The sequence below is a fragment of the Astyanax mexicanus genome, chromosome 13 (genome assembly GCF_023375975.1).
Source record: "Astyanax mexicanus isolate ESR-SI-001 chromosome 13, AstMex3_surface, whole genome shotgun sequence".
Lineage (NCBI taxonomy): Eukaryota > Metazoa > Chordata > Actinopteri > Characiformes > Acestrorhamphidae > Astyanax > Astyanax mexicanus.
The window spans coordinates 25905706-25930708 of record NC_064420.1 but is presented as its reverse complement, the minus strand read 5'-3'; the positions used below and the strand labels follow the sequence as shown (position 1 = coordinate 25930708).

The 25003-nt window shown below is 38.1% G+C and overlaps 2 protein-coding genes across 9 annotated transcripts in view; one reads left to right on the top strand and one right to left on the bottom strand.

Annotated features, from left to right (window-relative positions):
- LOC103037426 (C-reactive protein) overlaps nt 1-25003 on the top strand; it is a 190755-nt gene that overhangs the window by 77281 nt on the left and 88471 nt on the right. The window lies entirely within an intron of this gene.
- Nucleotides 20706-25003, bottom strand: part of dlg4b (discs, large homolog 4b (Drosophila)) — a 70805-nt gene continuing 66507 nt past the window's right edge. For 5 of the 8 annotated variants that reach the window (XM_049463189.1, XM_049463190.1, XM_049463193.1 and 2 more), the window contains 2 exons: nt 24856-24958; nt 20706-24569 (listed from right to left, as the gene is read on the bottom strand). In XM_049463189.1, coding sequence (XP_049319146.1) covers nt 24515-24569; nt 24856-24958 — 158 coding nt within the window. In that variant the 3' untranslated portion in view covers nt 20706-24514. Of the gene's footprint in view, nt 24959-25003 lie in introns of all 8 variants that reach the window. The other 3 variants (XM_049463191.1, XM_049463192.1, XM_049463196.1) reach the window with 1 other exon arrangement.

Sequence of the window (25003 nt, the reverse complement as noted above, 5' to 3'; positions counted from 1 at the left end):
AACTAAACTCTTTTAGCCAATGCCATTTTACAGAAATTTCCAGATCTTAGCTTATGATTTCACATCAGGGTAGGAAAAAAAAAAAACAATATTAGGACATGTAGAAATCTCCTTGATTTTAAATTTGTTTTTCTTAGTTCAGAGGGATATATTTAGCTAAACATTGGGAAGATAGCTGTAATATCAGTGACTCTATAATTATATATTTTTTAATTTCAGAAAAAAAGGAAAATGAGGGAAAGCTTTATGTCTTTAATTTTATTAATACTGATATTTTTATGGGCTTTGCATGTTTAGATAATGCTAAGTATAGGTTTTATTAGGTGTATATGTCATTAGTAGTTATATAGTATAGTATATACTATATATATATTATAGTAGTAACAGTATAGTAGTTATAGTAGTTTAGCTTACAGCTAGTTAGCTAGCTAGCAGGTTGCAAATGATTAGCCTATATTCACTGTAGTATCACACTGCAGGGTATATTCATAGTTTTAGCTTCAGCTGTAGTTACTTGTGCTATATATAGTTCAACTCAGATTTAACTAAGAATTATGTGCTGTTTTTTAGTTTTAGTTTTTCTACTTTGTCATGTTTAAATATGAAACTGTGGTCATTGTAGGGCAAGTTTTAGCTGCTATCTATGTGTAGTTTATTAGTCTCCACGGTTTAGCTTTGCTGCTAATTTCGTTAGTTAGTTAGATACATTTATCTTCCGCTAGCTGATGTTTATGTATAACAGTGTAGAGTTATAGCTTTAGTCTGCCAGCTAATGTTTAGACAGTACACTGCGAGGTTTATTAACTGTAGCCTGTTAGCCGGCGTGGGTTGGTGAGTGAGACTGTGTTCTGAGGGGATTTTTTTTCCAGCTTTAGAAACTTTAAAGGCCGTCAGGTTTTGTTTTAATCTCACAGGAACTCGGCGAGGCGCCCAAAAACCCTCCTTCTTTTCTCACAGACTGTGGGATTAAAACCCTTCGTTCCTCAAGTGTCATACAGTTAAATGGTCTTTAGTTTAAAGGCGTGAACCCCCCTGTCCCTGTGCCCCCCTCCTGTGGGAGCTTCACGCCGCTCGCGCTTTTTTGTTATCCAGGTGTGAAAGCCCGCGCGCTCTACACAGGTAGTTGTCAGAAAGTTAAGGGAAGTGCGAGCGGCATGTCCGAGCCTGAATCTCACAGTTCAGTCCCAGCATGAAGCCCCACTGCTGACCATCCACCTGCATACAGTCAGCGTTTCCACACCTGAGAGCAGATAATAACACCCCCGTGTAGTGCAGGTGGACTACATTACAAAAACATCAAATATACAGCTCTAAAAAAAGAAGAGATCACTTAAAGTTTCTTTGATTTTACTAAATTAAAAACCTCTGGAATATAATCAAGGGGAAGATGGATGATCACAAGCCATAAAATCAAGCTTAACTGCAGTTAAACTGCTCTAAATGACAACTGAAACTGATTTAGGAACTGAAGTGGTCTCTTACCTTTTTTCCAGAGCTGTACATATTAATAATAATAAAAAATAAACATAGTGATTAGGTCCAGTTCTACTCTTCAACTCTTTACTACTACTAAAATACTCTAAAACCCCTCACCTCTCTATGCTACTCATAACAAACTGATTAACACACTAACACATTAATAATACAATCCAGAATATGTTCACTTGTCCAATTTGTCTACTGTATATTAATACTGAATGACTCTGAATGTGTTTCACCATCTAATCAATATTCAATATATTAGTAATAATAATATACTGTATACACCCCACAACTCTATACTACTCATATAATATTAATTAAACCCAATAATCAAGTCAAGTCAAATAGTTTTATAGTCAGTATTGCATCTGTACAAGACATACAAAGTTTTATGTTGGAAATTACTTTAATCTCCTTCACAAAAGATACAGCAAGTACAGCAAAATAAAATTAAAAATTATAAAAAAAGATACACTAAATGTCCAATACAACTAGCTCACAGATTTAGACATACACGAGACAAGAGACACAAGACAATAGTGCAATAGTGATGGGGGATTAAAGAGGAAATGACAGTACCAGTATAAACATTCTTAAACATTCTATAATTCTCAAAACATTCAAATAATAAACTACTGTGTATTACCATTATTACACTATACTAATACTAACACACCACACAAACCAACTATTTTATTAGTTATTCAATACTAACTCAATCCATGACTACACAAAACATTAATGATAAAATACTGAAAAGCCCATGCCTACTCTATAGCTTTTTATGATCTATATCTATATAAAAATAGTAATTAAGCCTCACTAATCAACACCACTTATAACATTATAACTGATTAAACCCATCAATATTCAATACTTTAATATTAGAATACTGAATAAGACAATATTCAGTATATATATTTTACTGATAACATTCTGATTAAACCAATCAGTACTAATAAATACTAATTAATATTAAAATACATAAACACAAAAAAGTTAATGCTGTTTTATACTACGACTAAACAATGATATTAATAGGAATCCTTCACTTCTCTGTACTACTGATAAAATACAGAACAAACACATCTTAACTGAAATATTATTAGTAAACCACTGAATATGCTATTAATAAAATATTGATTTAACCTATCACTACTCAATATATTAATAATAAAATACTTTTTTTTAAGTAAAAAAAGCTCATTAGTTCTTTATATACTATTAAAAAATACTGAATGAACCCTGCATTGCTCTATATCAGGGGCTCTCAACCTTTGCCACATCACGCCCCACCTGTGTTTAAGTAGAAAGTATACTGGTAGACAAGATAACAACATTTTTCTTTGCTTTTTGCCATTTTTTTTCTGTCACTTGTGATTTTTTCTTTGTTTAATTTCTTTGTTTAAAACGCTTCTTTATCTGTAGTCAGGTAATTGTCTACATTAGGCAACTGCATTGTTTTAAACTGATGATGTTTTATTTGAGTTAACTTGGGTTAATTCTTCTGTTTGTTTTGTTTATGCATTTCAGTCACTATTTTTTAAATGTTTGTAGTTTGAACATGATTAATCCTGTTATAAAATAGTCAATAGTGCAATTATAAAAATGTTACAATTGCACTAATGAACTTTTTGCACTTTCATATTTCACTTCTGTAGATAATCATGTACTAACTTAAATAATATAGTAAATAATAAAATTATATAGTAAATAATATCCACAACACATTACTGTTATCATGTATATATTTTCATTCTGGATGAAAATGTAACACCAATTTAATATTTATATTTAGTTAGTTTGTTATTTCTTGCTTTATTGTATATTTTCTTCTTTTATCTTTATGCAGCATACTTGGCGAGGAGCAAAGAAAGAATTTCATTGTTCGAGGAAACTTGTTTTCTACTGTGCACATAATAATAAACTCTTTGAATCTTAAATCTGTGATTTTTATTTATGCTAAAAAAAATTTTTTTCACTTACTCACATACAGTACTTTTATGATTTTTAGAGTGCTGTTAGTGGCCCGCTACTAATTATTGTCCCCTGTTGAGGACGGGCCTGCACACCACTAGAAGGTGCTTCACGGCTCACTGGTTGTCTGTAGTCAACAGGTTTTGAAACCCTCCTCAATACTACTTATCAAATACTGAATGAACAAGTGACTAATCTATAGTAATACTAAAATACTGGTTAAATCCAGTCAGAATCAGATATTATTACTAACCTCCTGAATAAACGCATCACTACTACACTACGAGACGAGTATTAAAATACACAACTCAACACTACTCTTCACTACTTATAAAATTAAATAGAAAAGAATAAACCAATCAGTACTGATGAAAATAAATGTGTTCTTCAATAATTTGGTTTAATCTTATTTGCAATCTGCTGCTGCTATTTTCTAGATCTCTCCAGTGTTCCTGTTTCTCTGCTTGGGGGAAAAGCATGCTGATTAAGACGGACGTTTGCATGAGGAAGGTCAGAGGTCAACTGCGCTTTCAGTGTTTCCGCTCCTTCCGATATTCCGCTCTGTTTCCTCCCCCAGTCTGCTCCTCCAGACCCGGAACTGCTTCCACATTCCCCACGCTAAGCACCTTAACCCTTGGTGAGGACAGAACTGGCATTGTTTTTGGAGATGTTTTACTCAGAGCAGATCTGAAGCTGGATGTGTTGTGAGCAGACGGAGCAGGGTGTGTTCAGGTGTTCAGGTGTGTTTTGGTTATTGGCTGTGTTTGACAGTGGATGAAGAGGAGTGTTATTGTTGTGTGAGGCTGCAGTGGAGGCCGAGAGTCTGCTTCTCGCCTTTGTTTATATGCAAAGTGTGTGTGTGTGTGTGTGTGTGTGTGTGTGTGTGTGTGTGTGTGTGTGTGTGTGTGTGTGTGTGTGTACTGGCAGAGCGGGTGGTTTAGTCAGTCTCAGGAGAAGCAAAAAAAATCTCTATACTTCTTTATTTGATGGAATAAAGATGGAAGTATTTATAATATAAAAATAATATAAAGTACAACTGGTGTTCTCAAATTGTGCAAAAAAAAGTTTTGTGGGGTACCACAGCAACATCTTAGCAACACCTTAGCAACCATATGAAATACACTAGCACCCAGTGGTGTGTTCTAAGTCTTCAGAAAAGGGGTGACAATAAATGCATGTAAATAATTACATAATTTTTAATCAGGAAATATATATCATAACTATTGTAAGTGTAAGAATTTATTTTATAAATTAACTAAAAAAAAACAGCAACTAATTCAAAGCATTAGTCTGTGTTTTTTATTTGCTAAAGGACTCTTGTCTGACTGACAGCGGTTTTAACCAATCAAAGCTTTTAAAAAGGCTTCTGCCCCAGTGTCTGCGTGCCCCTTCTCTTGATTTTGAGAAGGGTGTCGTAGTGAGTCTGTTAGCAAAGTCGCAGGACAATCTAACCAATCAGATTCATGATTTTCACTCTGGGGGCGGGACCATGGCTGTATAACCCCTTCTTAGCGGTGTGTTGAAGGTGTTACACGTTTCTTAGTCATAAACGGGGCTCATGCTGGTTAGTTCATTAGTTAGCTAACTATCATGGAATTGTGACTGCAAATAATACAGATATTGTGTCATATTATATTAAAAAGCCCTTTTAAAGGCTGTCCTTCAATGTGAAACTAATTCACAAGAATATGGGTGGGTGGTTGCAGAAGGGGTGCCCACTATATTCACTTAACGCCACTGCTAGCACCCATTTAGTGACACCTCAGTAACCTCCTGAAATATCCCAGGTCCTGACATAGTAACCACACTAGCAAATACCTTTACACCCAAGAATGCAGATGATCTCCATTAACAAATATGTAACAAATTTGTAATAATTAGTTTTATTATTTGTCAAAAGATAAATATTTCTTCCCCTACTGTACAAAATATAAAGAAATTTAAAGAACCAGGAAGGATTTCAGTACATAAAGTGTAAGGGCAACCTAGCCTACGCTGGATATCACTTGAAGGCATCAGGAATGGATCGTCAATTAGTGAAAAAGTTTATTGTGCTCAGAATAATTCGTTTTTCAGATCTGTTTAGAAAGAAATGGACACCATGAGTTTTGAACCAAAGACCAAAAATGGACCATCCAGACTGTTATCAGCCACAAGTTCAAAAAGCCAGAGTCTGCTATGGCAGGAGAGTCCAAACTTTTCTTGCTGGAGGCCAGAAGGAGAAATATACAGTATGTGCAGTAATGGGCCACAGACTCTGTAATAAAACAAATAATGATATATACTACTTATAAGAATACATTTTATTAATTACTATCATTTACAGATAACTTTACTTGAGTTAATTTATGTATATCTTTTTTTGACAGTGTTGTAAAAAAAAAAATTTCAAATTGGTGTTTTGTTTCATAATGTCTCTTAATAATATACTCCTTCATTACAGCAACTGATTTCTGACAAATTAAACATAAACACTTTCCTCTGATCCTTTTTTTTTGGAGTCGCCATGTTCTCCCAAAAGCTCAGGAACATTAATGTAAGCAGGAAAGGAGATAAGGAGCATTTTAGATTGGGTTTTTGTGATAGCGACACCTAGCGTTCAAAATTCAAATCTCACATTATAAAAACCTGCTTAAAAGCGGGCCAACGTTAATTTTATTTATAAAATACCTCACAGTTTGGACACCCCTGTGATATGGTATGGGGTTGTGTCTGTACAATTACGTGATGCGCCATTATTGTAGAAAAGTACTTTCATTTTTCAACAAGACAATGCAAAACCATGTGCTACACACATTACACAAGGCATGGCTGTGGAAAAAGAAGGGACTGGGTACTGGACTGGCCTGAGAATGTTTTTAATGAAAAATGCAACAATGTCAACCTTTTACTTCTGCATACCTTCAGAGGTATAATGCAGAAAGAATGAGACAAAATAACACATTAAAAACACGTCATCGCTTGGTAACTTCAGTACCTAAACATCTTGTGTCCTTCACAAAAGATTAAAGACTCTCACCTCACCTCAACTGTGTTCATTCCAGCTACACACACACACACACACACACACAGCCTAAAGGTAAGTGGTCTAAACTGTGATCTATCTTGGTCAGTAAACAAAGTTTCATAAACATTTACAGAACCCTCGTCTGAGAGTGATCAGCAGTTACTGACACTACCCCGACCACCTCTCTCTCTCTCTCTCTCCCTGTGCTGGTGGTAAGGGTAGATTACTGGGAGGGATTAGCATAGTGTGAATGAAAGAACACAGTTGTCAACAAAGCCATAAAAGCGACAGAAGAGTGAAGAACGAATAATCAGCAATAACACGTGTATCTCACCTCACCGCTCTGCACAGGATGCTGTAAACTTCTCTCTCTGCCCTTTTCTCAATCAGACGAATCATGTTTGGTCTTGGTTTCACACTGGAGCTACGATGCTAATGTAGCTAACAAGCAATGGGAGCCTATAATCCACCAATTAGCATGGTTCTAAACATGCCACACTCTCCTCAAATTGTGAAGAGCTGTAACACTTTTTTAAAATACATTTTTAATACTTTATTTTTTACACTTTACAGATTACACTGTTTATATGTTACACTTTACACATTATATTTTATAATTGTTACACTTTACAGATTATTTCCTACAATTACACTTCACAGATCATGCTCTACAAATGTTACACTGTGCAGATTATACTCTAGAAACTTAACATTTTGAATGTTATATTTAAAAAAGTTGTATGCACAGATTATACACTATAAATGTAATCCTTTACAGAACACTGCAGTGTTCTGTAAAGCCACAAAAAGAACAACTCGTGAACCACATTTTTAAACATTTAAAACTATTTCAGAATGATAATTCTTAAAATTAATCAAATTAAAAAATCTTTATTGTTGTCGATTTAAATATTTTAGTCACAGAAACACAAAAACTGATGCTAAACGAGTAGAGGACAGACAGAGAGAGAGAGGAGAGAGAGAGGGGGGGGGGGGGTAGAAGAGTTGTGTGGATTGGAAAAAGCTTTATTTGACCATTATTCCAGGACAGAAAGGGAATAAAGCAGCAGAGTTTGGGAATAAAGGAGTGGAAAGAGGAAGAAAATAAAAACAGACCACAGAGACATGAGTCATGGCCGAAAGAGAGAGAGGAATGAGTGTGAAGAGACTTTGGTCTAAAAAGCTGTACACACACACACGCACACACACACACACACACACATGCACACACAGACAGTATACAGTTTCTGTGTGAGCAGTGATCTTTGTGTTATCAGTTCACTCTTTCACTCCCTCTGCTCACTCTCGTCTCGTTCACGGAACTCAATGCTGGGTAAGGCACTGTATTTAAACATGTATCAGCCACAAACACATTAAAAAATGCATAAATAACACTCTTCATCAGTTTTACATTAACATATCAGCACTAGAATCATTAGTATACTTCACTGACTGTAGTAGGAAGAATGACATCTGAGCTGCAATGCTGCTGTTGATCTATGGGACTGTAGTGGAGCATTAGACCTTGCTCTTTCTCCACACCTGCATGTTTGTATAAAATTATGTTAAGTTACTGTTCAGCCTCAGACAACGTACTTCCTTCACTTTACATTACATTACATTGCAGCGGCCGGGAGGTAGCGTAAGCCTTTAGATAATGCTTCCAGATTGTCCAAAAATGCATGTGTACAGGTGTTTACTCATGGCACAGTTTTGTATTTACTGCAGTGGAGTAAAAGTGAATTACACTCTCTGTAAATATCCATTTAAACATTTTGTGCAAACACAAATGTTATGCTCAAATACAAATGATCAGAGGGGTGCAAAAGAAGCAAACAGTGCAGAGACATTGTTTCAGAATGTCTAAAACAATCTGTCTGTTGTCTGTCATAATTGGACCCTTAGTTCCAGTTTGTGGCCAAACGTACCAACTGATAAGAGAATTGCCATCGATTTATTTAAGCTGGACACCTGTGCAGAGCATAGTATAGTTGTATGGACGTATAGGATAGTTTAGGGATTGTAGGCTATTATAGGGTAGCATATGGATTACAGGGTGGTATAAGGGAACATAGGGGAGTATACAGAGAATATATATTATTGGAGGTATATGGTAGTATTGGGGCAATTCAGTAGTATGGGGATTGTAGGGTAGTATAGAGAATATAGGGGAGAATAGGGTCATGTTGAGTAGTATAGATGAATGAATAAATGAAGTTCAACTTATATAGTGCCTTTCTAGAAATCCAAGGACGCTTTAGTATTTACACTTATTAAACACAACCATTCATACCCAGCACTCATCCACACACCGGTGAGAAGTGGCAGCCAATAGCGCACAGCGCACCCTCAACCGGAAACGACCGTCCACCTGGAGGACTGCATCAGGCACTAGAGCAATTACCCAGAACAAGGTGCCAATTAAGACCTGAGCTCAGTCATGCATACATTTGTTTTTATTAAAGTGTTTAATCACCACTGATAGTGTCAAATTAATATTTAATAATGTCAAAATTTAACATTCAAAACTACTGGGTTATATTAAGTAGTATAGGGTAGTAGTATAGGACCTGCCAGAGGCACTTATGACTTAATTTGTCATTAATTCATTATTTAAATTAATTAATTCAAAACTGTTTATCTCATTTTTGTTTTAGCAATATTATTAATTTCTATGAATATTAATTAGTATTTTTAATTTGGCTTTTTAAAAAAAAAAAAAAAAAAAAAAAAACGGTTTGGTGGATGAAAACCAGCTTCTGTCTGTCTACTGTTTCTCTCTCTCTCTGTCAGGCAGACACACCTGTTTCTGTAGAAGTGTATTGTGGCTGAGTTTGAAGCTCTGGGACTGTGTGTGTGTGTGTGTGTGTGTGTGTGTGTGTGTGTGTGTGTGTGTGTGTGTGTGTGTGTAATGTGACCGTGGTTGCACACCAGAGAGCACTGACACAGAAATGTCCAGTTACAGTGAAGAGGGAGGAGTCCCGAGGGGTTGCCACGACAATGGGCCGCCATGCCCCGCCCCGATTGGCCACTTCTTACAGTGACATCATGGCAGTCAGTCCAAGACAGGAAATGGGAAGGGAGCTGCTGAACTTTGACCTTCGCATCACTCACCTAATGGGCTAGACCACTTCCTGCCTGGCTCCACACACACACACACACACACACACACACACACACACTTCCCTTTGTACAGAGGCAGACGCTACTGTAGACCCTGTAAAAAACAGGACGTATCAGATAAAGCTCTGAGGTCCAGATTTGCTGATGGCGTGTCCACTGTAGGCGATGGTGGAGAGGGGTCAGCATGGACACTCTGACCAATCACAATTATTTCCCAACTAATCATTAGGGAAGCATGATCAATTACATTATACTGTATGATTAATTACAGTTTGCCACATTAGATTGTGTTAATAATTACGGTAAATTATGGTAATACTTAACTTGGATGCTACCTTGTTGGTGCCCCATAGATGTTCAACAAACTTTCAACTAAAATGACTAAAATGTCCAATAAATACATCTGATCTCTTATTTCAATGTAAATGATTCTCTGCTGAATGTAACTGAATGTATACCTAATAGTAACTCTAATTTTAAATCAACCATAAAACCTAACCTTAACCCTAATCATAAAATCAATCCTAAAACCTAACCTTAAATCAACCGTAAATCCTAACCTTAACACTAACCTCAAATCAACTCTAAAACCTAACCTTAACCCTAATCTTAAAATCAATCCTAAAACCTAACCTTAAAACAACTCTAAATCATAACCTTAACCCTAACCTTAAAATCAATTCTAAAACCTAAACTTAAATCAACCGTAAATCCTAATCTTAACCCCAACCTCAAATCAACCCTAAAACCTAACCTTAAAACAACTCTAAATCATAACCTTAACCCTAACATTAAAACCAATCCTAAAACCTAACCTTAAATCAACCCCAAATCCTAACCTTAACCCTAACCTTAAAATCAACACTAAATCCTAACCCTAACCTCAAATCAACTCTAAAACCTAATCTTAAAATCAATCCTAAAACATAACCTTAACCCTAACCCTAAAATCAACCCTAAAACATAACCTTATAATCAATCCTAAAACCTAACCTTAAATCAATTCTAAATCATAACCTTAACCCTAACCTTAAAATCAACCCTAAAACATAACCTTAACCCTTACCTTAAAATCAACTCTAAAACATAACCTTAACCCTTACCTTAAAATCAATCCTAAACCATAACCTTAAATCAACTTATAAACATAAGTCTAATTCTGACATTAACCTAACACTTACATCTAACCCTAAACTTAACAGTCAAAGCCTAAGTTTAAGGGTTGATTTAGGGTTAGGGTTAAGGTTAGCATAAGCATTGAGAATCATGTACTTTTAGCTGAGAGTTCAGTTGCATTTAATATATATTCAGTTTAATATTAGTTGAAAGTTAGATGAGCATCTATGAGGGATCTACAATGGACCATGCATGTAAAGTAATACCTTCATTATAATTATTACCATCATGTTGTACAAGTGTGATTCATTCTGTTACGTTCATAGTTATACTCAATGATCAGCCAATTACTCTATATCTTAATAATATGTATTTATTATTGTACAATTATTGATTCTTCAAACCCACATTAAATAATAAAGAATGTCAGAAACAAATATCATCAATCTGGATTAAATACAATAATAAATGTAATGAACTTGTTGACAGCTGTCGTTCACATGTGGTAGTCTCTGTAGTGTGTGTGTGTGTGTGTGTGTGTGTGTGTGTGTGCGCGTGTGTGAAAGAGGTCACTTTGCTACTTTTGAGTCCCCAAAGACACAACAAACTGAAAAGACGCCTGAATGCCTCTCTGATGATCTCACTGATAATATAACAGAAAGAGGGAGCGAGAGAGGGAGCGAGAGAGGAAGAAAGAGAGAGAGTCCCCAGGGACGAGAGTCATAACTGATATCTCTGTCAGAAAAGAATGGAAAGGACACAAAGAGAAAAACATCACACACACTTAATGACCTCATCCCATTCCTCCCAGTATGTGTTTGTGTGTGGGGGAGATTCTCATGCTGTTCTGTCTCTGTCTGTAAGCTTTTAATAAGAGCATTCTAGATCCAAATCAAACACACACACACACTTACACACACACAATTACACACACCTGATCCAGCAGCAGAGTCATGTAAGGTGTATTAATTAGTGTGATTTAAATGATAATTTATCTACAAAGTAATGTATTCTGCAGGAACACTAGTTCACTGATAGTTCAGTTTAATAAGCTGGACTCTGAAGAAGATTCAGAGACGGCGTTGGAGTCTCTCAGTCTGACCCTGACTGTAAGAGTTAACGCTGTGTTTACCGTGATGAGTCATATAACACTTTTACCAGCACTATAAATCACCCACAGATACTCAGTGTGTTTGCAGACAGGGAGTGTAGATGAGTTTGTAATGAAGTGGCCAAGCAGAGTAGTGTAATGTAATGTAAAGTAGTGTAGTGCACTGAGAGCAAAGTTGAGTTTGTATTGAACTGGATAGGGAGCGCAGTTGAGAAGTGCAGTGTACTTGAATTGGTAATAAAGTGGACAAAGATTGCAGTTGAGTTTGGGTTAAAGTGCATCAGGAGCATAGTTGAGTTTGTATTGAAGTGAATAAGAACTGTAGTCGAGTTTGTAGTGAAGTGGTCAAAGAATGTAGTTGAGTTTGTAGTGAAGTGGACAAAGAGTGTAGTTGAGTTTGAAATAAAGCAGTCAAACAGTGTAGTTGAGTTTGTAGTGAAGTGGACAAAGAGTGTAGTTGAGTTTGTAGTGAAGTGGACAAAGAGTGTAGTTGAGTTTAAAATAAAGCAGTCAGGCACTGTAGTTGAGTTTAAAATAAAGCAGTCAGACAGTGTAGTTGAGTTTGAAATAAAGCAGTCAGGCAGTGTAGTTGAGTTTGAAATAAAGCAGTCAGACAGTGTAGTTGAGTTTGAAATAAAGCAGTCAGGCAGTGTAGTTGAGTTTGTAGTGAAGTGGACAAAGAGTGTAGTTGAGTTTGTATTAAAGATGACAAGCAGTTGTTGTGTAAATGAGTTTGTAGTGAAGCAGCTGGGTAGTGGAGTTTGCAGAAAGCAGATGAGCAGTGTAGGTGAGTTTGTATTAAAGCATTTGAGTTTGTAGTAAAGTGATTAAAGAGTATAGTTGAGTTTGAGTTAAAGCCAGTGGGCTGAGTAAATAAGTTTGTAGTGCATTAAGAGTGTTGTTAAGTATTACAGCAGTTGAATTTGCAGTGAAGTGGAAAAAAATGTAGTTGAGCTTGTAATAATGCCGATTGACAGTATAATTCAGTTTGTAGTGAAGCAGCTGGGTGGGTAAGTTTGTAGTACAGCAGACAGGTAGTGTAGATGAGTTTGTATTGAAGCAGTTGAGTTTGTAGTGAAGCAGCTTTGTAGTTGAGTTTGTAGTGAAGTAGCTGGGTAGGTTAGTTTGTAGTGAAGCAGATGGGAAGTGTAGTTGAGTTTGTAGTGAAGCAGCTTGGTAGTTGAGTTTGTAGTAAAGCGGGAAAAGAGTGTAGTTAAGATTGTATTAAAGCTGACAAGCAGTATAGTTGAGTTTGTAGTAAAGCAGCTGGGTAGTTGAGTTTGTAGTGAAGCAGATGGGAAGTGTAATTGAGTTTTTAGTGAAGCAGCTGGGTAGTTGAGCATGTAGTAATGCAGACAGGCAGTGTAGATGAGTCTTTAGTGAAGTAGACAAAGAGTATAACTGTTTTTGAATTTAAGTGATCAAAGAGTGTAGTTAAGTTTGTGTTGAATGGCCAATGGGCTGTGTAGATGGCTTTGTAGTGAACTAGCTGGGGAGTGTAGTTGAGTTTTTTTTAAAGCAGTTAAGTTTGTAGTAAAGGGGACTAAGAGTGTAGTTGAGTTTGTATTAAAGCCGGTGGGCAGTTAAGTCTGTAGTGAAGTACCTGGGCAGTGTAGATGAGTTTGAAAGGAAGTAGCTGGGTTGTTGAATTTCTAGTAAGGCAGACAAGCAGTGTAGATGAGTTTGTAGTGAAGTAGCTGGGTAGTTGAGTTTGTAGTAAAGCTAACACGAAGTATATTTGAGTTTGTATTAAAGCCGACAGGCAGTATAGTTGAGTTTGTAGTAGCAGCTGGGGTGTGTAGTTGTGGATAATAATGAAGTTAATGGGCAGTTGAATTTGAAATGAAGCGGACATGAAGCATGAATGGATTTTTATGAAGTGGATGGAGGGCATAGTTGAGTTTTAAATGAAGCAGACAGGGAGAAAAGTTAAGTTCGTAATACATTGGATAAAGTGGAAAAAGACTGAAATTGAGATTGTAATAAATTGGATATAGCATTAATGACACTGTAATAAAATGGAATGGAAGCATAGTTGCGTTTTATCAAAGAGGATGGAAGCATAGTTGAGTTTTTAATGAAGAAGAGAGGAAAGTTGTGTTTGTAATAAGAGTGTAGTTGAGTTTGTAACGAGTCAGAGAGGAATAATAGTTGATTTTGTAGTGAAGCGGACAGTGAGCATAGTGTCTCCGTCTCTCTCTGTCTCTCTCTCTCTGGGTGATCACCTGAAGACTGATGGATTTTCAGAGCTCTAGATAAGCTGGAGGTGGTGAGTGAAACTCAGCAGAACTGGAGAACACACACACACTCGCGCACACACTCCCGGAGGCCCGGAAACTTTCATCTACTGATGTGGGTAACCAGGGTACTGAGAGGCACACACTCACACACACTCTCTCAGACGCTCAGTTATCTCAGGGTCATTAGTGTCACTCTTCAGCAGGATAACACCGACAAATGACCCCAACAACCTGTGTGAACCTGTGTGTGTGTGTGTGTTTGTGTGTGTGTGTGTGTGTGGAAGAGAGAGAGAGAGAGAGAGAGAGAGAGAGAGAGAGAGAGAGAGAGAGATTGAGTGTGTTTGACTTGGAGTTGTAGCTGGACTTTGTTTACTGTTTATCTGTGTAAGTTTATTAAGCAGAATTAAACCATAAATTTCCACCCCCTACAATTAAACACACTGTGCATTAAACATTGATATATACTGTACTGTACAACAAAAAGATACCACTATAGTTTCTAAATCAGTTTCACAATATTTCTTTCCAATTTCAAATAGATATATTGTCATTTAGAGCATTTATTTGAAGAAAATGAGAAATGGCTGAAATAAAAAAAATAGAAGCACAGCTTTCAGACCTTAAATAATGCAAAGAAAGTTTAGAAATCAATATTTAGTGGAATAACCCCAGTTTTGAATCACAGTTGACATGTTCTCCTCCCCCAGTCTTACACACTACTTTTGGATAACTTTATGCCACTCCTGCTGCAAAAATTTAAGCTGTTCAGCTTGATTTAATGATTGTAATCATCCACCTTCCTCTTGATTATATTCCAGAAGTTTTTAATTTGGTAAAATCAAAGAAACTCATCATTTTTATTTTTTATTTTTTTCCAGAGCTGTATGTATAAATATGTTCTGTTCTGATGAACTGCCTTATGATGGGCCTCATGAAAAACAATATAATGTAAAACCTTTCTTATCACTTAATTTCGATTGGGAGGGGCTAACTGAGACATGTCTGATATATGAGTCTGATATATAATGGAGCAGACTAAGTATGTCAGACTTGCTTATGCTTACAAAGTGACCTCTGTCTGAGGGACTGTGTGTGTGTGTGTGTGTGTGTGTGACAGAGAGGTTATTGCGCCTCTTCCGCCACACTAAAGGATCACATTCAGACACAGATTTAATTACAGTCAGGCCAAAATGGCGTGAGACAGAAAGAAAGAGAAAGAGAGAGAGAGTGAGAGAGATGATAGAGAGAGAGAGAGAGATAGTGAGAGAGAGAGAGAGAGAGAGAGAGAGAGAGAGAGAGAGAAAGAGGCTGTCTGACACTGTTGCAAGAAAGAAAAACAGAAGAAAAAAACTAGAACTGATGTCCCACTGGACTGAACTCTAAACAACACAAATCAGCACAGACTTCAGACTGTAAACTACAGACATCAAGACACGTAATGAAAAGCTCAAGTAAAGTTTGAGTCAAAACCAAGACCATGACTTTGTAGGAATCAAGATTAAGATCACAGGTAAGTAATATTAAGTCAAGACTGAGACTAGAAATAGATAAGAGCTTATTAAGACCAAGGGGACATAAGGACTAGAGGAACTTTGACTAGACCAAAACCAGGAACAGACATGAATGAGATTGAGACAAGCTGATGAGTCAGGACCAAAACCATGAGCAGGTGAGACACGACCAAAACCAGGCGTGAGTAAGAATGAGACACGGCTGAGACCAGAAGCAGGTGGAAATGAGACAAGACTGAGGCATGAATGAGACAAGGGTAAGACCCGAAGTGGATAAGTAGTCAATACTGAGGACCAGGAGCAGGCAGAAATTCGACAAAAAAATTGAGACAAGAATGAGAACAGGAGTGAATAGGTAAAGAACAAGGCTGAGATTAGGAGTACACATTAATAAGACAAGACTGAGACATGAAATGGAAGAGACTGAGTCAAGATTAAGACCAGAAGCAGGCATAAATAATACAAAAAAATAGATAAAAGAATGAGACAAGAGTGAGAAGAGGAGGGAGTGGGTAAAGAACATGGCTAAGACTAGGAGCACACATTAATGAGACAAGACTAAGACCTGAAGTAGTGGAGAAAGAGTCAAGATTAAGACCAGGAGCAGGCAGAAATGGTACAAAAATCAAGACAAAAATGAGACAAGCCTGAGAACAAAAGTAAGTGGGTAATAAACAAGGTTAAGGTCAGGAGCAGGCATGAATGAGACAAGGCTGAGACCTAAAGTGGAGGAGAACGAGTCAAGACTAAGACCAGGAGCAGGCAGACATTAGTCAAAAATTGAGACAAGAATGAAACAAGACTGGGAACTGAGAACTGAGAGGAAGTGAATAGGTAAAGAACAAGGCTGAGATCAGGAGCACGCGTGAATGAGACATGGCTGAGACCTGAAGTGGAAGATAATGAGTCAAGACTAAAACCAGAAGCAAGAAGAAATTATACAAAAACTGAGACAAGAATGAGACAAGACTGAAAACAGGAGTAAGTGGGTAAAGAACAAGGTGAGAGGAGGAGCTTGCATGAATGAGACAAGGCTGGGACCTGAAGTGGAGGAGAACGAGTCAAGATTAAGACCAAGAGCAGGCAGAAATTCAACAAAAAATTGAGACAAGAATGAGACAAGACTGAAAACATGAGTAAGTGGGTAAAGAACAAGGCTGAGACAAGGAGCCTGCATGAATGAGACAAGGCTGGGACCTGAAGTGGAGGAGAACAAGTCAAGATTACGACCAGAAGCAGGCAGAAATTCGACAAAATAATTCAGACAAGAATGAGACAAGACTGAGACATGAGAAAGTGGGTAAAGAACAAGGCTAAGACCAGGAGCAGGCATGAATGAGACAAGCCTGAGACCTGAAGTAGAAGGAGTAGGCAGGAATCAACCCTACTGAACTGTAGTCTCTCTAAAGAGGACGGGAGAAAAGGAAAAAAGACTGTTTCTGCATTGTTAGCATTAGCATTAGCATCTGTAACCCAATACACTTGATACAGTTGACTCAGTCCACTACACACACCACACACACGTGAATAAACGTACACTGTAGTTCCACTGAGAGCAAGAGAGGTTATATGGATGATCATTATTTTCAGTGGAGGGGAAAAGTGAGGGTCTGGAAAGCACACAGCGGGAAGATGAGAAAGATGAAGTGTATTGTGCGTAAGTGTGTGTGTGTGTGTGTGTGTGTGTGTGTGTGTGTGTGTGTGTGGAGAGAGAGAGAGTTAATTGAATATCCAGGTTTGTGGATGGAATGCGACTCTAAAGTGCATTTTAACAGGAGTGTGTGTCTGTGTGTATGTGTGTGTGGTAGGGGCAAAGGTCAGCTTTAAGTGCCCATCGGATGGGAGGGCACACACACACACACACACACAGGCATTCTTTCCATTCTGCGTAGTCAGACAGACGGAGAGAGAGAGGAAGAGAGAGAGCATATGTAAAGTGAGGTTGAATTCGAGGCAGATTCTTCCCACATCATTACCATTCAAACTCATTCAAATACACAGAGAGACGCTCAATATTCATGCAGATGTACTTTCAGGTTCAATGTAGCTCTACTGGCCTGACTGGTAGGACAACATTTGATTTTTTCTCCCCAGTTTAGCCACACATGGTGATACTATCATGAAGTTGCACCACATTTTCTTATACGGTCGCTAACACAACAAAACCGAAGCTCAACACGCTTGGATGAGACTTTATACAGCTGCACCACTAAGAAGTGTAACTAACAACCAAGAGATAAATATATAAAAATGTACTTAAAAAAGACTATGGTTCAGTTCCCTGGCTGAACAATGACCCTATTCTGCACTAATACGAGTTGGGGAAAAGATGCTTATCTATTCACTGACAAGTCAAAAGTCATGTGACAGCTAGGGGGGGTGGGCGTCCAGCGGGCTAAACGCTGCCACTATGAACAGTAGATCGCCACAATTGACCTTGCTCTCTCCGGGTGGGCAGATGGCGCTCTCTCCCCACATCAATCCAAAGGATGATGTGGATCAGCACAAGACGTCTGTGAGGGCATTTTGAGGGCACAGCAAATTTACACTGTTAGACAAGCTGACAGATATACTGACTACTTTACATTGTTTCAAAGTGTCATATCTTCAGCGTTGTCCAATAAAAATATATAATTAAAAATATTTACAAAACTTTTAGGGGTGTATTCACTTTTGTGAGATGCTGTATGTATCACAATGTCTTAAGCTACACATGTTAACACAGCAATAAAAAACTTTATGTGCCCAACATTAATTAAACAGGACTAAATCTTTTATCTTTGTAATGAAGTTTTAGCCATTTATGGTCATTAAAACCACAATCTCTACCAGTTTTATATTAGTATATCAGTTTCAGACTCATGTTGATGGCATCTCAGTCATTCCTCTTTCCAGAATTGTGTAGCTATGCATATCCTTGCTTTAATACTACTCTGCCACCTCAGTCCACATACTTCTCTAACTCCTGGTACTGCTTCTGTATTTCTCAGCTTGTCAACAAATGCATGTGTACAGCTATCCATATTATTAATGGCAGTGTTATGAAAATCTATTACAGTCTTCAACTGCAGGGAGAGCCTAGAAAAAACACTACAATACTATACCCACCAAACACTCAGAACAGCACCATTATTATTGTCATTTAACTAATTGCCTCGTAGATCCAGTTGACACAAATCTGAAACAAAAGAAGCAAAGTTCAGTCATCTGGTCACCCATATATGGGGTAATGTAGAGGAAGATGGGGGGGGCTGAGGGAATTCAGATGTGTGCTGAACTATCGCTTTAACAGAAGGTCATCCTCGGTAAGGCCACACGTAAACAACAGAAACATACCAAAACGTGACAGATGAGCAGCAGCCTCAGCAGGAAGGAAGAAAAGATCACACACACACACACACACACACACAGATTTGCTTTTCCAGTGTCAGTACAGATGTCAGTGTGACCAATCAATTAGCCCTACATGCTTTCCAATCCATCCCACCTTCAGGCTTGACCCCTAAACACACATGCACAAACACACACACACACACACACTTACACGCACACTCATAAATATCAAACTTATAACTGGCATCTACCACCCACAGAGACCGTGCCACACACAAACACAGACATGCAGTAAGAGGAAGCATGTGTGTATTATGAAGCTTCCTCCAGAGGAAGAGGGTGGGATTCACTCAGGGGAAACTCAGTGCGACAGATGAGGGAGAAAGAGGGATGAGGGGATGAAACATGGAAAGAGGAAAAAGGAAAAGGTACAGTGCAGGAATGTGTGTGTGTGTGTGTGTGTGTGTGTGCAAAATCAGAGAGCAAGAAACAGAACTTTTGATGGCCTGGAGATCTGTAGTGTGGACAAATGCTGCCATCTGCTGGTCACACAGTGAAGTAAAGTGAAGGGAGTTTTAAATCAATCTGGAATAAATCCTTGATTAATTCTTTCTGAGGCATATTTTGCCGAAAAATGCAGAAAACATGAAGAATTACATGTAAAAATGTGCACACAAAATAACTCTAAAATACATTTTATTATTAGGCATAGTGTCTTGTACATGGATCTAATTGCAAACCTAAGATATGTGATTAAAAACATTAATAAAAACTACTTACAACACTAAAAAATAGCATTTGTTTCCTGTCCGCTCTCTCTAACTATAACATTTAACATGAAATATAATTATTTAAATCCTTCAGAGATGTTTGTTTTTTGCATTGTTTTAAATCCCATCGATGCTTAAAAAATATTTTTCATAATAAATCCATATTAGTCAAAGTCAAAATGCACATTTTTGTTGTATCCATATATTGTCATTCAGTCCACTTACTGTAACACATTACCTCATGTGAACAATCATCTGAACAAAAACGCACATCTAGGAAGTGACATCAGTTGGTTCTTCTGAAGATTAAAATTAAGTTCCCTCATTAGTTTTTTTGTATATTTGATCTTATTGTAACTATTGCAGGTCAATCTCAACACTCATTCCTGTTACCTATAATTCTTAGATCTTATTAGTTCATTTTTAAATAAAAATTTGGGGAAAATCACTAGAATGTGCCCAGTGTCCTCATGCTTCATAGCCGCCATTTAGCATTTTTTTATGTTTTGTAATTCTATGCTAAAAACTACTTTACTTACTTTCAGTCCCTACTTTCAGTCCTCATAACATAAAGAGTAACAGGACTGAGTTCCAGTACCAGGAGTGAGTGTCAGTTACAGAAGTAAGTGCCAGTAACAGAACTGAATTCCAGTAACAGGAGTGAGTGTCAGTAACAGGAGTGAATTCCAGTAACAGGAGTGAGTGCCAGGAACAGAAGTGAGTTCCAGTAACAGGAATGAGTATTGTTCCCTGGTCTATTGATTCATTAGTGTGAATATTAATTAAGTTAACCCACTTTTTTCAAATCCTTTTTGGTTCTATTACCCCTCCCCCTCCCACCAACCACACCTATCATTCTTTCCACCACACACACCACTCTTCCCACTTTTTCTCCCTCCTCCTTCCACCACCCACACCTATCCTTCTCCACCTGTTTCCTCTCCTTTTCTCCTATCCTTCCACACTATAACTCCTACCACACCTTATAATTTTCCATCTCCACAATCATGTGTTAAATAAATAAGACTCACACAATTTTTTTTCATAAAATGTCTTTAATGTAATTAATTAGTAATATTTTATAGCTAATTTACAACAGGCGTTTCACTGAAATATAATTTTAATCCATTTCACTTCATCATAGAGATAACTCTTGTTCTCTTGCAAGATAAATGATCTTAAATACATTGGTAATGCCTGGTATACAGTCCATTCGCTGTAGTTATGATAAAATAGAAATAAAACGATATGAAACAGAGTTGAAGAACGCTGGGCAGAGATGTGAGCAGCTTGAGGTTTCAGATCAGAGCCGAATTCACACCAAGTGCAAAAAATACCAGGATGAATCGAACCAGTACCCCAATTCTGTTCACCTGGGCTCTGCATTTATTGTTCACTTTATTCTGGCCCATGATGGCATGTGTGTATGTCTGTGTGTGTTTGTGTGTGTATGACTGTTTATGCTGTCGGGGTTGCACCTTTAGTTTTGATGATAGTGTTTCAATGGAATAATGCATTGTGGGTACTGTAGTTCAGCTGAGGAATGTACAGTGGAAACTAGGGTACTAGAGTTCTGTACTGTACTGCGTAGTGTGTGTACTGTAGTTCTGAGAGGTGTGTTTTGGGCACTGCAGTACAGCTGGAGCTGTACAGTAAATGTTTTAGTTCTGACTGGTGTATTATAGTGGAGTATTGTAATCCAGCTGAGAGGTGTATTGTGGGTACTGTAGTTCTGAAAGGTGTGTTGTATGTACTGAAGTTCTGAAATCTGTATAGACGTGTATCTTGGATTCTAAAGTTCTGTAGAGAGGTGTACTGTGGGTACTGTAGTTCTGATTGGTGTATGTGGGTTCTGTAATATTGATAGGTGTATTGTGGGTACTGTAGTCCAGCTAAGTTTCAGTGTAGTGTAGTTTTGGCTCAGACAGATGCATGTGTGTTGTATGAATATGCCCTGATTCTACAGAAGTATTCAAAGCCCCATAAGTTTACAGTCACAAACGTCTCTATGTACAGTAATATAGTCAAACCTGACAGTATTATTTCTTTACAATATACAAAACAAACTCTGATCCCCTACCCTTACAGGAAAAAAATAAATAAAACTAAACCAATAAAACCCCAAATAAATAAATAATAATAATTATAATAAATTCTCTAAAGCCTGTTTCTCAGAATGTTATTAAATAATTCAGCCTAAAGTCCGTGAACTTCAGCTTTAATTTCTCCTTCTGTTGCCTTTCCCCAGTTTTGGCCGGAAGAGGAACATCATCAGTGTGTAAAGCACCACCATGTAATAATGTGGCATTTGTTTTAAAGCAATAATTCAACAACAATACAGTTTCCCCTCTTATCCTAAATGTAGCTTAGGACATGTTTAGTTTTACACTGGAACCAGGAGGCTAATGTAGCTAACAACCAGTGGAAGCTTCTGACCCACCAACTTCCCTTTTTAAACCTCAAACTGTGTGGAGATATTTAGTAGGCTACTGTTAGCTACATTAGCCATACAGTACCAGTGCTAAATGGCTGTGTATATGCCACTATTACTAGTTAGCTAGCTATTAGCCCCATAGCCTCAGTGCTGACTGGTGTGTCGTATGCTTCCATTACCTGTTAGTTACATTAGCCTCATAGCTTCAGGGCTAATTAATGGTGTATACGTCACCATCACTAGTTAGCTAACTACATTAGCCTCTTAGCTCCTGTCTTAACTGGTAAGGTAGGTAATAAGTTGCCATTACCTGTTAATTATCCTGGTATATCCAGTGCTAACTAGTGATGACCCACTTGCCTTTTAAACCTCAAACTGTCTTCAGAAGACTATTGTTACTGCTATATTAGCCTCATTTCCTCTGTACATGCTTCCATTATTTGATAGATAGACTTGTAGCTTTAGAGCTAAATGGTGGTGCATATGCTATTATTAGTAGTTAGCTTTATTAGCTAGCCTCATAGCTCCAGTGCTAATTGGTGGGATACATGCTTCCATGATTTGAAATATAGACCTGTAGCTTCAGAGCTAAATGGTGTGTATATGCTATTATTAGTAGTTAGCTTTATTAGCTAGCCTCATAGCTCCAGTGCTAATTGGTGGGGATACATGCTTCCATTATTTGATCGATAGACCTGTAGCTTTAGAGCTAAATAGTGGTGTATATGCCACTATTAGCAGTGAACTATATTAGCTAGCCTCATAGCTTTAGTGCTAAATGGCAGTGTATATACTGAAGTATAAACCCCCCATAAGCTATATTAGCCTTATAGCTCCAGTGCTAATTGGTGGGGTACATGCTTCTATTATTTAATAGATTTGTAGCTCCAGTGCTAATTCGTAGTATATTACTTGTTAGTTATATTAGGGTGTACTCACACTAGGCAATCCGTGCCGTGCCTGGCCACAGTTACCTCCCAAAGCTTGGACTTGAGCACAGTACGCATGCAGCGTGTGTGTGATCCGTACCCTAGCACGGAACAAGATGATGTAATGCAATGTAATGTGATGCAACAATCCTGTAAACAAACATGCCGGTGTTGTGGCAAATTCAGCACCCCGCCAGGAAAAGCACTACCTCTCGTGAGTGCGTGCTGTATCGCTATGTACGTAATAATCACTGTTATAACTGAGACTGTTCTAAGTAAGTTAAAGCAGATTATTTCCCCTTTTATCAAAAAGACGCGCTCCCAAGAGAGGGTGCCTTTCATGGCGGGGGTGTTGAATTCGGCACAACACCGCAACATTCGCAAGCTCACTGAATAGAGAGTGACGTAAGCGTGCTCGGGCACGGATTGTTTAAACGCAATGCGAGTGCAGGCCAGCGGGGGAGTGAGGACCTACGTATATTAGCACTAATCAGGTTCTAGCTGGTTGATTACATTTTAGGGTAACAGACGAAACTGAATTATCGCTTTAAGCTCCACCTTCCTTTGTGAATTGTAGTTTTTGCTTGTAGTTCATCGGCTCGACTTTGTGTAGATAAATGCCCCTCCTCCCACCCCCAAGTATTGTGCAGACACAGCAGATTAGAGTAGAACTGCGTGTAAACAGTAGCCCTATACAGAACACACCAGCACACGTGCGCACGCACACACACACTCCCTTAAGCATGCATTCATACACTCTATCACACATACACACACTCACACTTACTTACACACACACATTCACACTCACTCGCACGTCTGGAGCGTTGAGGATTCACATACAGTTAAAGTTTATGTGTGTTTTGTTTATAGTTACATAATAGACTGTGTGTGTATGTATGTGTGTGTGTGTGGGTATGTGTGTATGTGTGTATGTGTGTGTGTGTGTGTGAGGGGTTGGGGATGTGTCAGTAAAGTGCTGAGTGCTCCTCTGATCTCTCATATTGCCTCTTTCTGTTTTTTTGCTCTGTTTAGCTCCGTCTACACATCGTCATCCATCGTCATTGGTGCTGCTGTTGGAGTCAGTGGTTCACTCCATAGTCTCTCACACACACACATACTCACACACACACACACACTTACGCACACACACACTCTTACACAGGAGTAAAAACAGCATTTTCTGGAGCTCACATTCTCCTACCACGCACCTTCATTTTGTCCTTAATCAGACTGTAAGACTTTGTGTATATGAGAGTGTGAACGTGTATGTGTTTGTGTGTGTGTGTGTGTGTAAGTCAATTTGTGTATATGTGTGTGTGCTGATATGACCCATGTCTTTTAAGTCCACAAACAGCAGTTTGTTTTCTTCTCTCTCTCTCACTCTCTCTCTTTCTGTTCTGTCCATTTTCAGTTTGTTTCTTGTTCAATCCATTCTTCTGGTTCTCTTGGTTCTTCTGGTTCTCCTCCTTCAGTTTGCTTTAGCTTGTTCCTCCCATATCAGGCCACCAGTCTGATCCTGATTGGTCAACACGACTTTAAGGTAACAATGGAAGCAGCACAACAGGGGAGAGAGAGAGAGATAGAGAGACAAAAAGAGAGATAGAGTGAGAGGCAGAGAAAGAGAGAAAGAGAGAGAGCTTTGTTCATATTGATTCAAGTCTTTGTAAGGATGATGAGGAGCTCCAACCATTTCGGCTTCCCACAGATCTGCATGTGTGTGTGTGTGTGTGTGTGTGTGTGTGTGTGTGTGTGTGTACGTGTGCATATGTGTGTGTGTGTGTGCATGTGTATGTATGTGTGTGTATGTCTGTGTTTTTACAGTCTCTCTCGTGCTGGTATCCAGATGTATGGTCCTGACTGCTCCTCAATCACAGATTTGATGCGGTGGTAGATTTCCTCAAAGCTGTCGCCCTCCACAATTGCTGCACACACACAAATAAACATATCACATTGCACAGATGTTATCA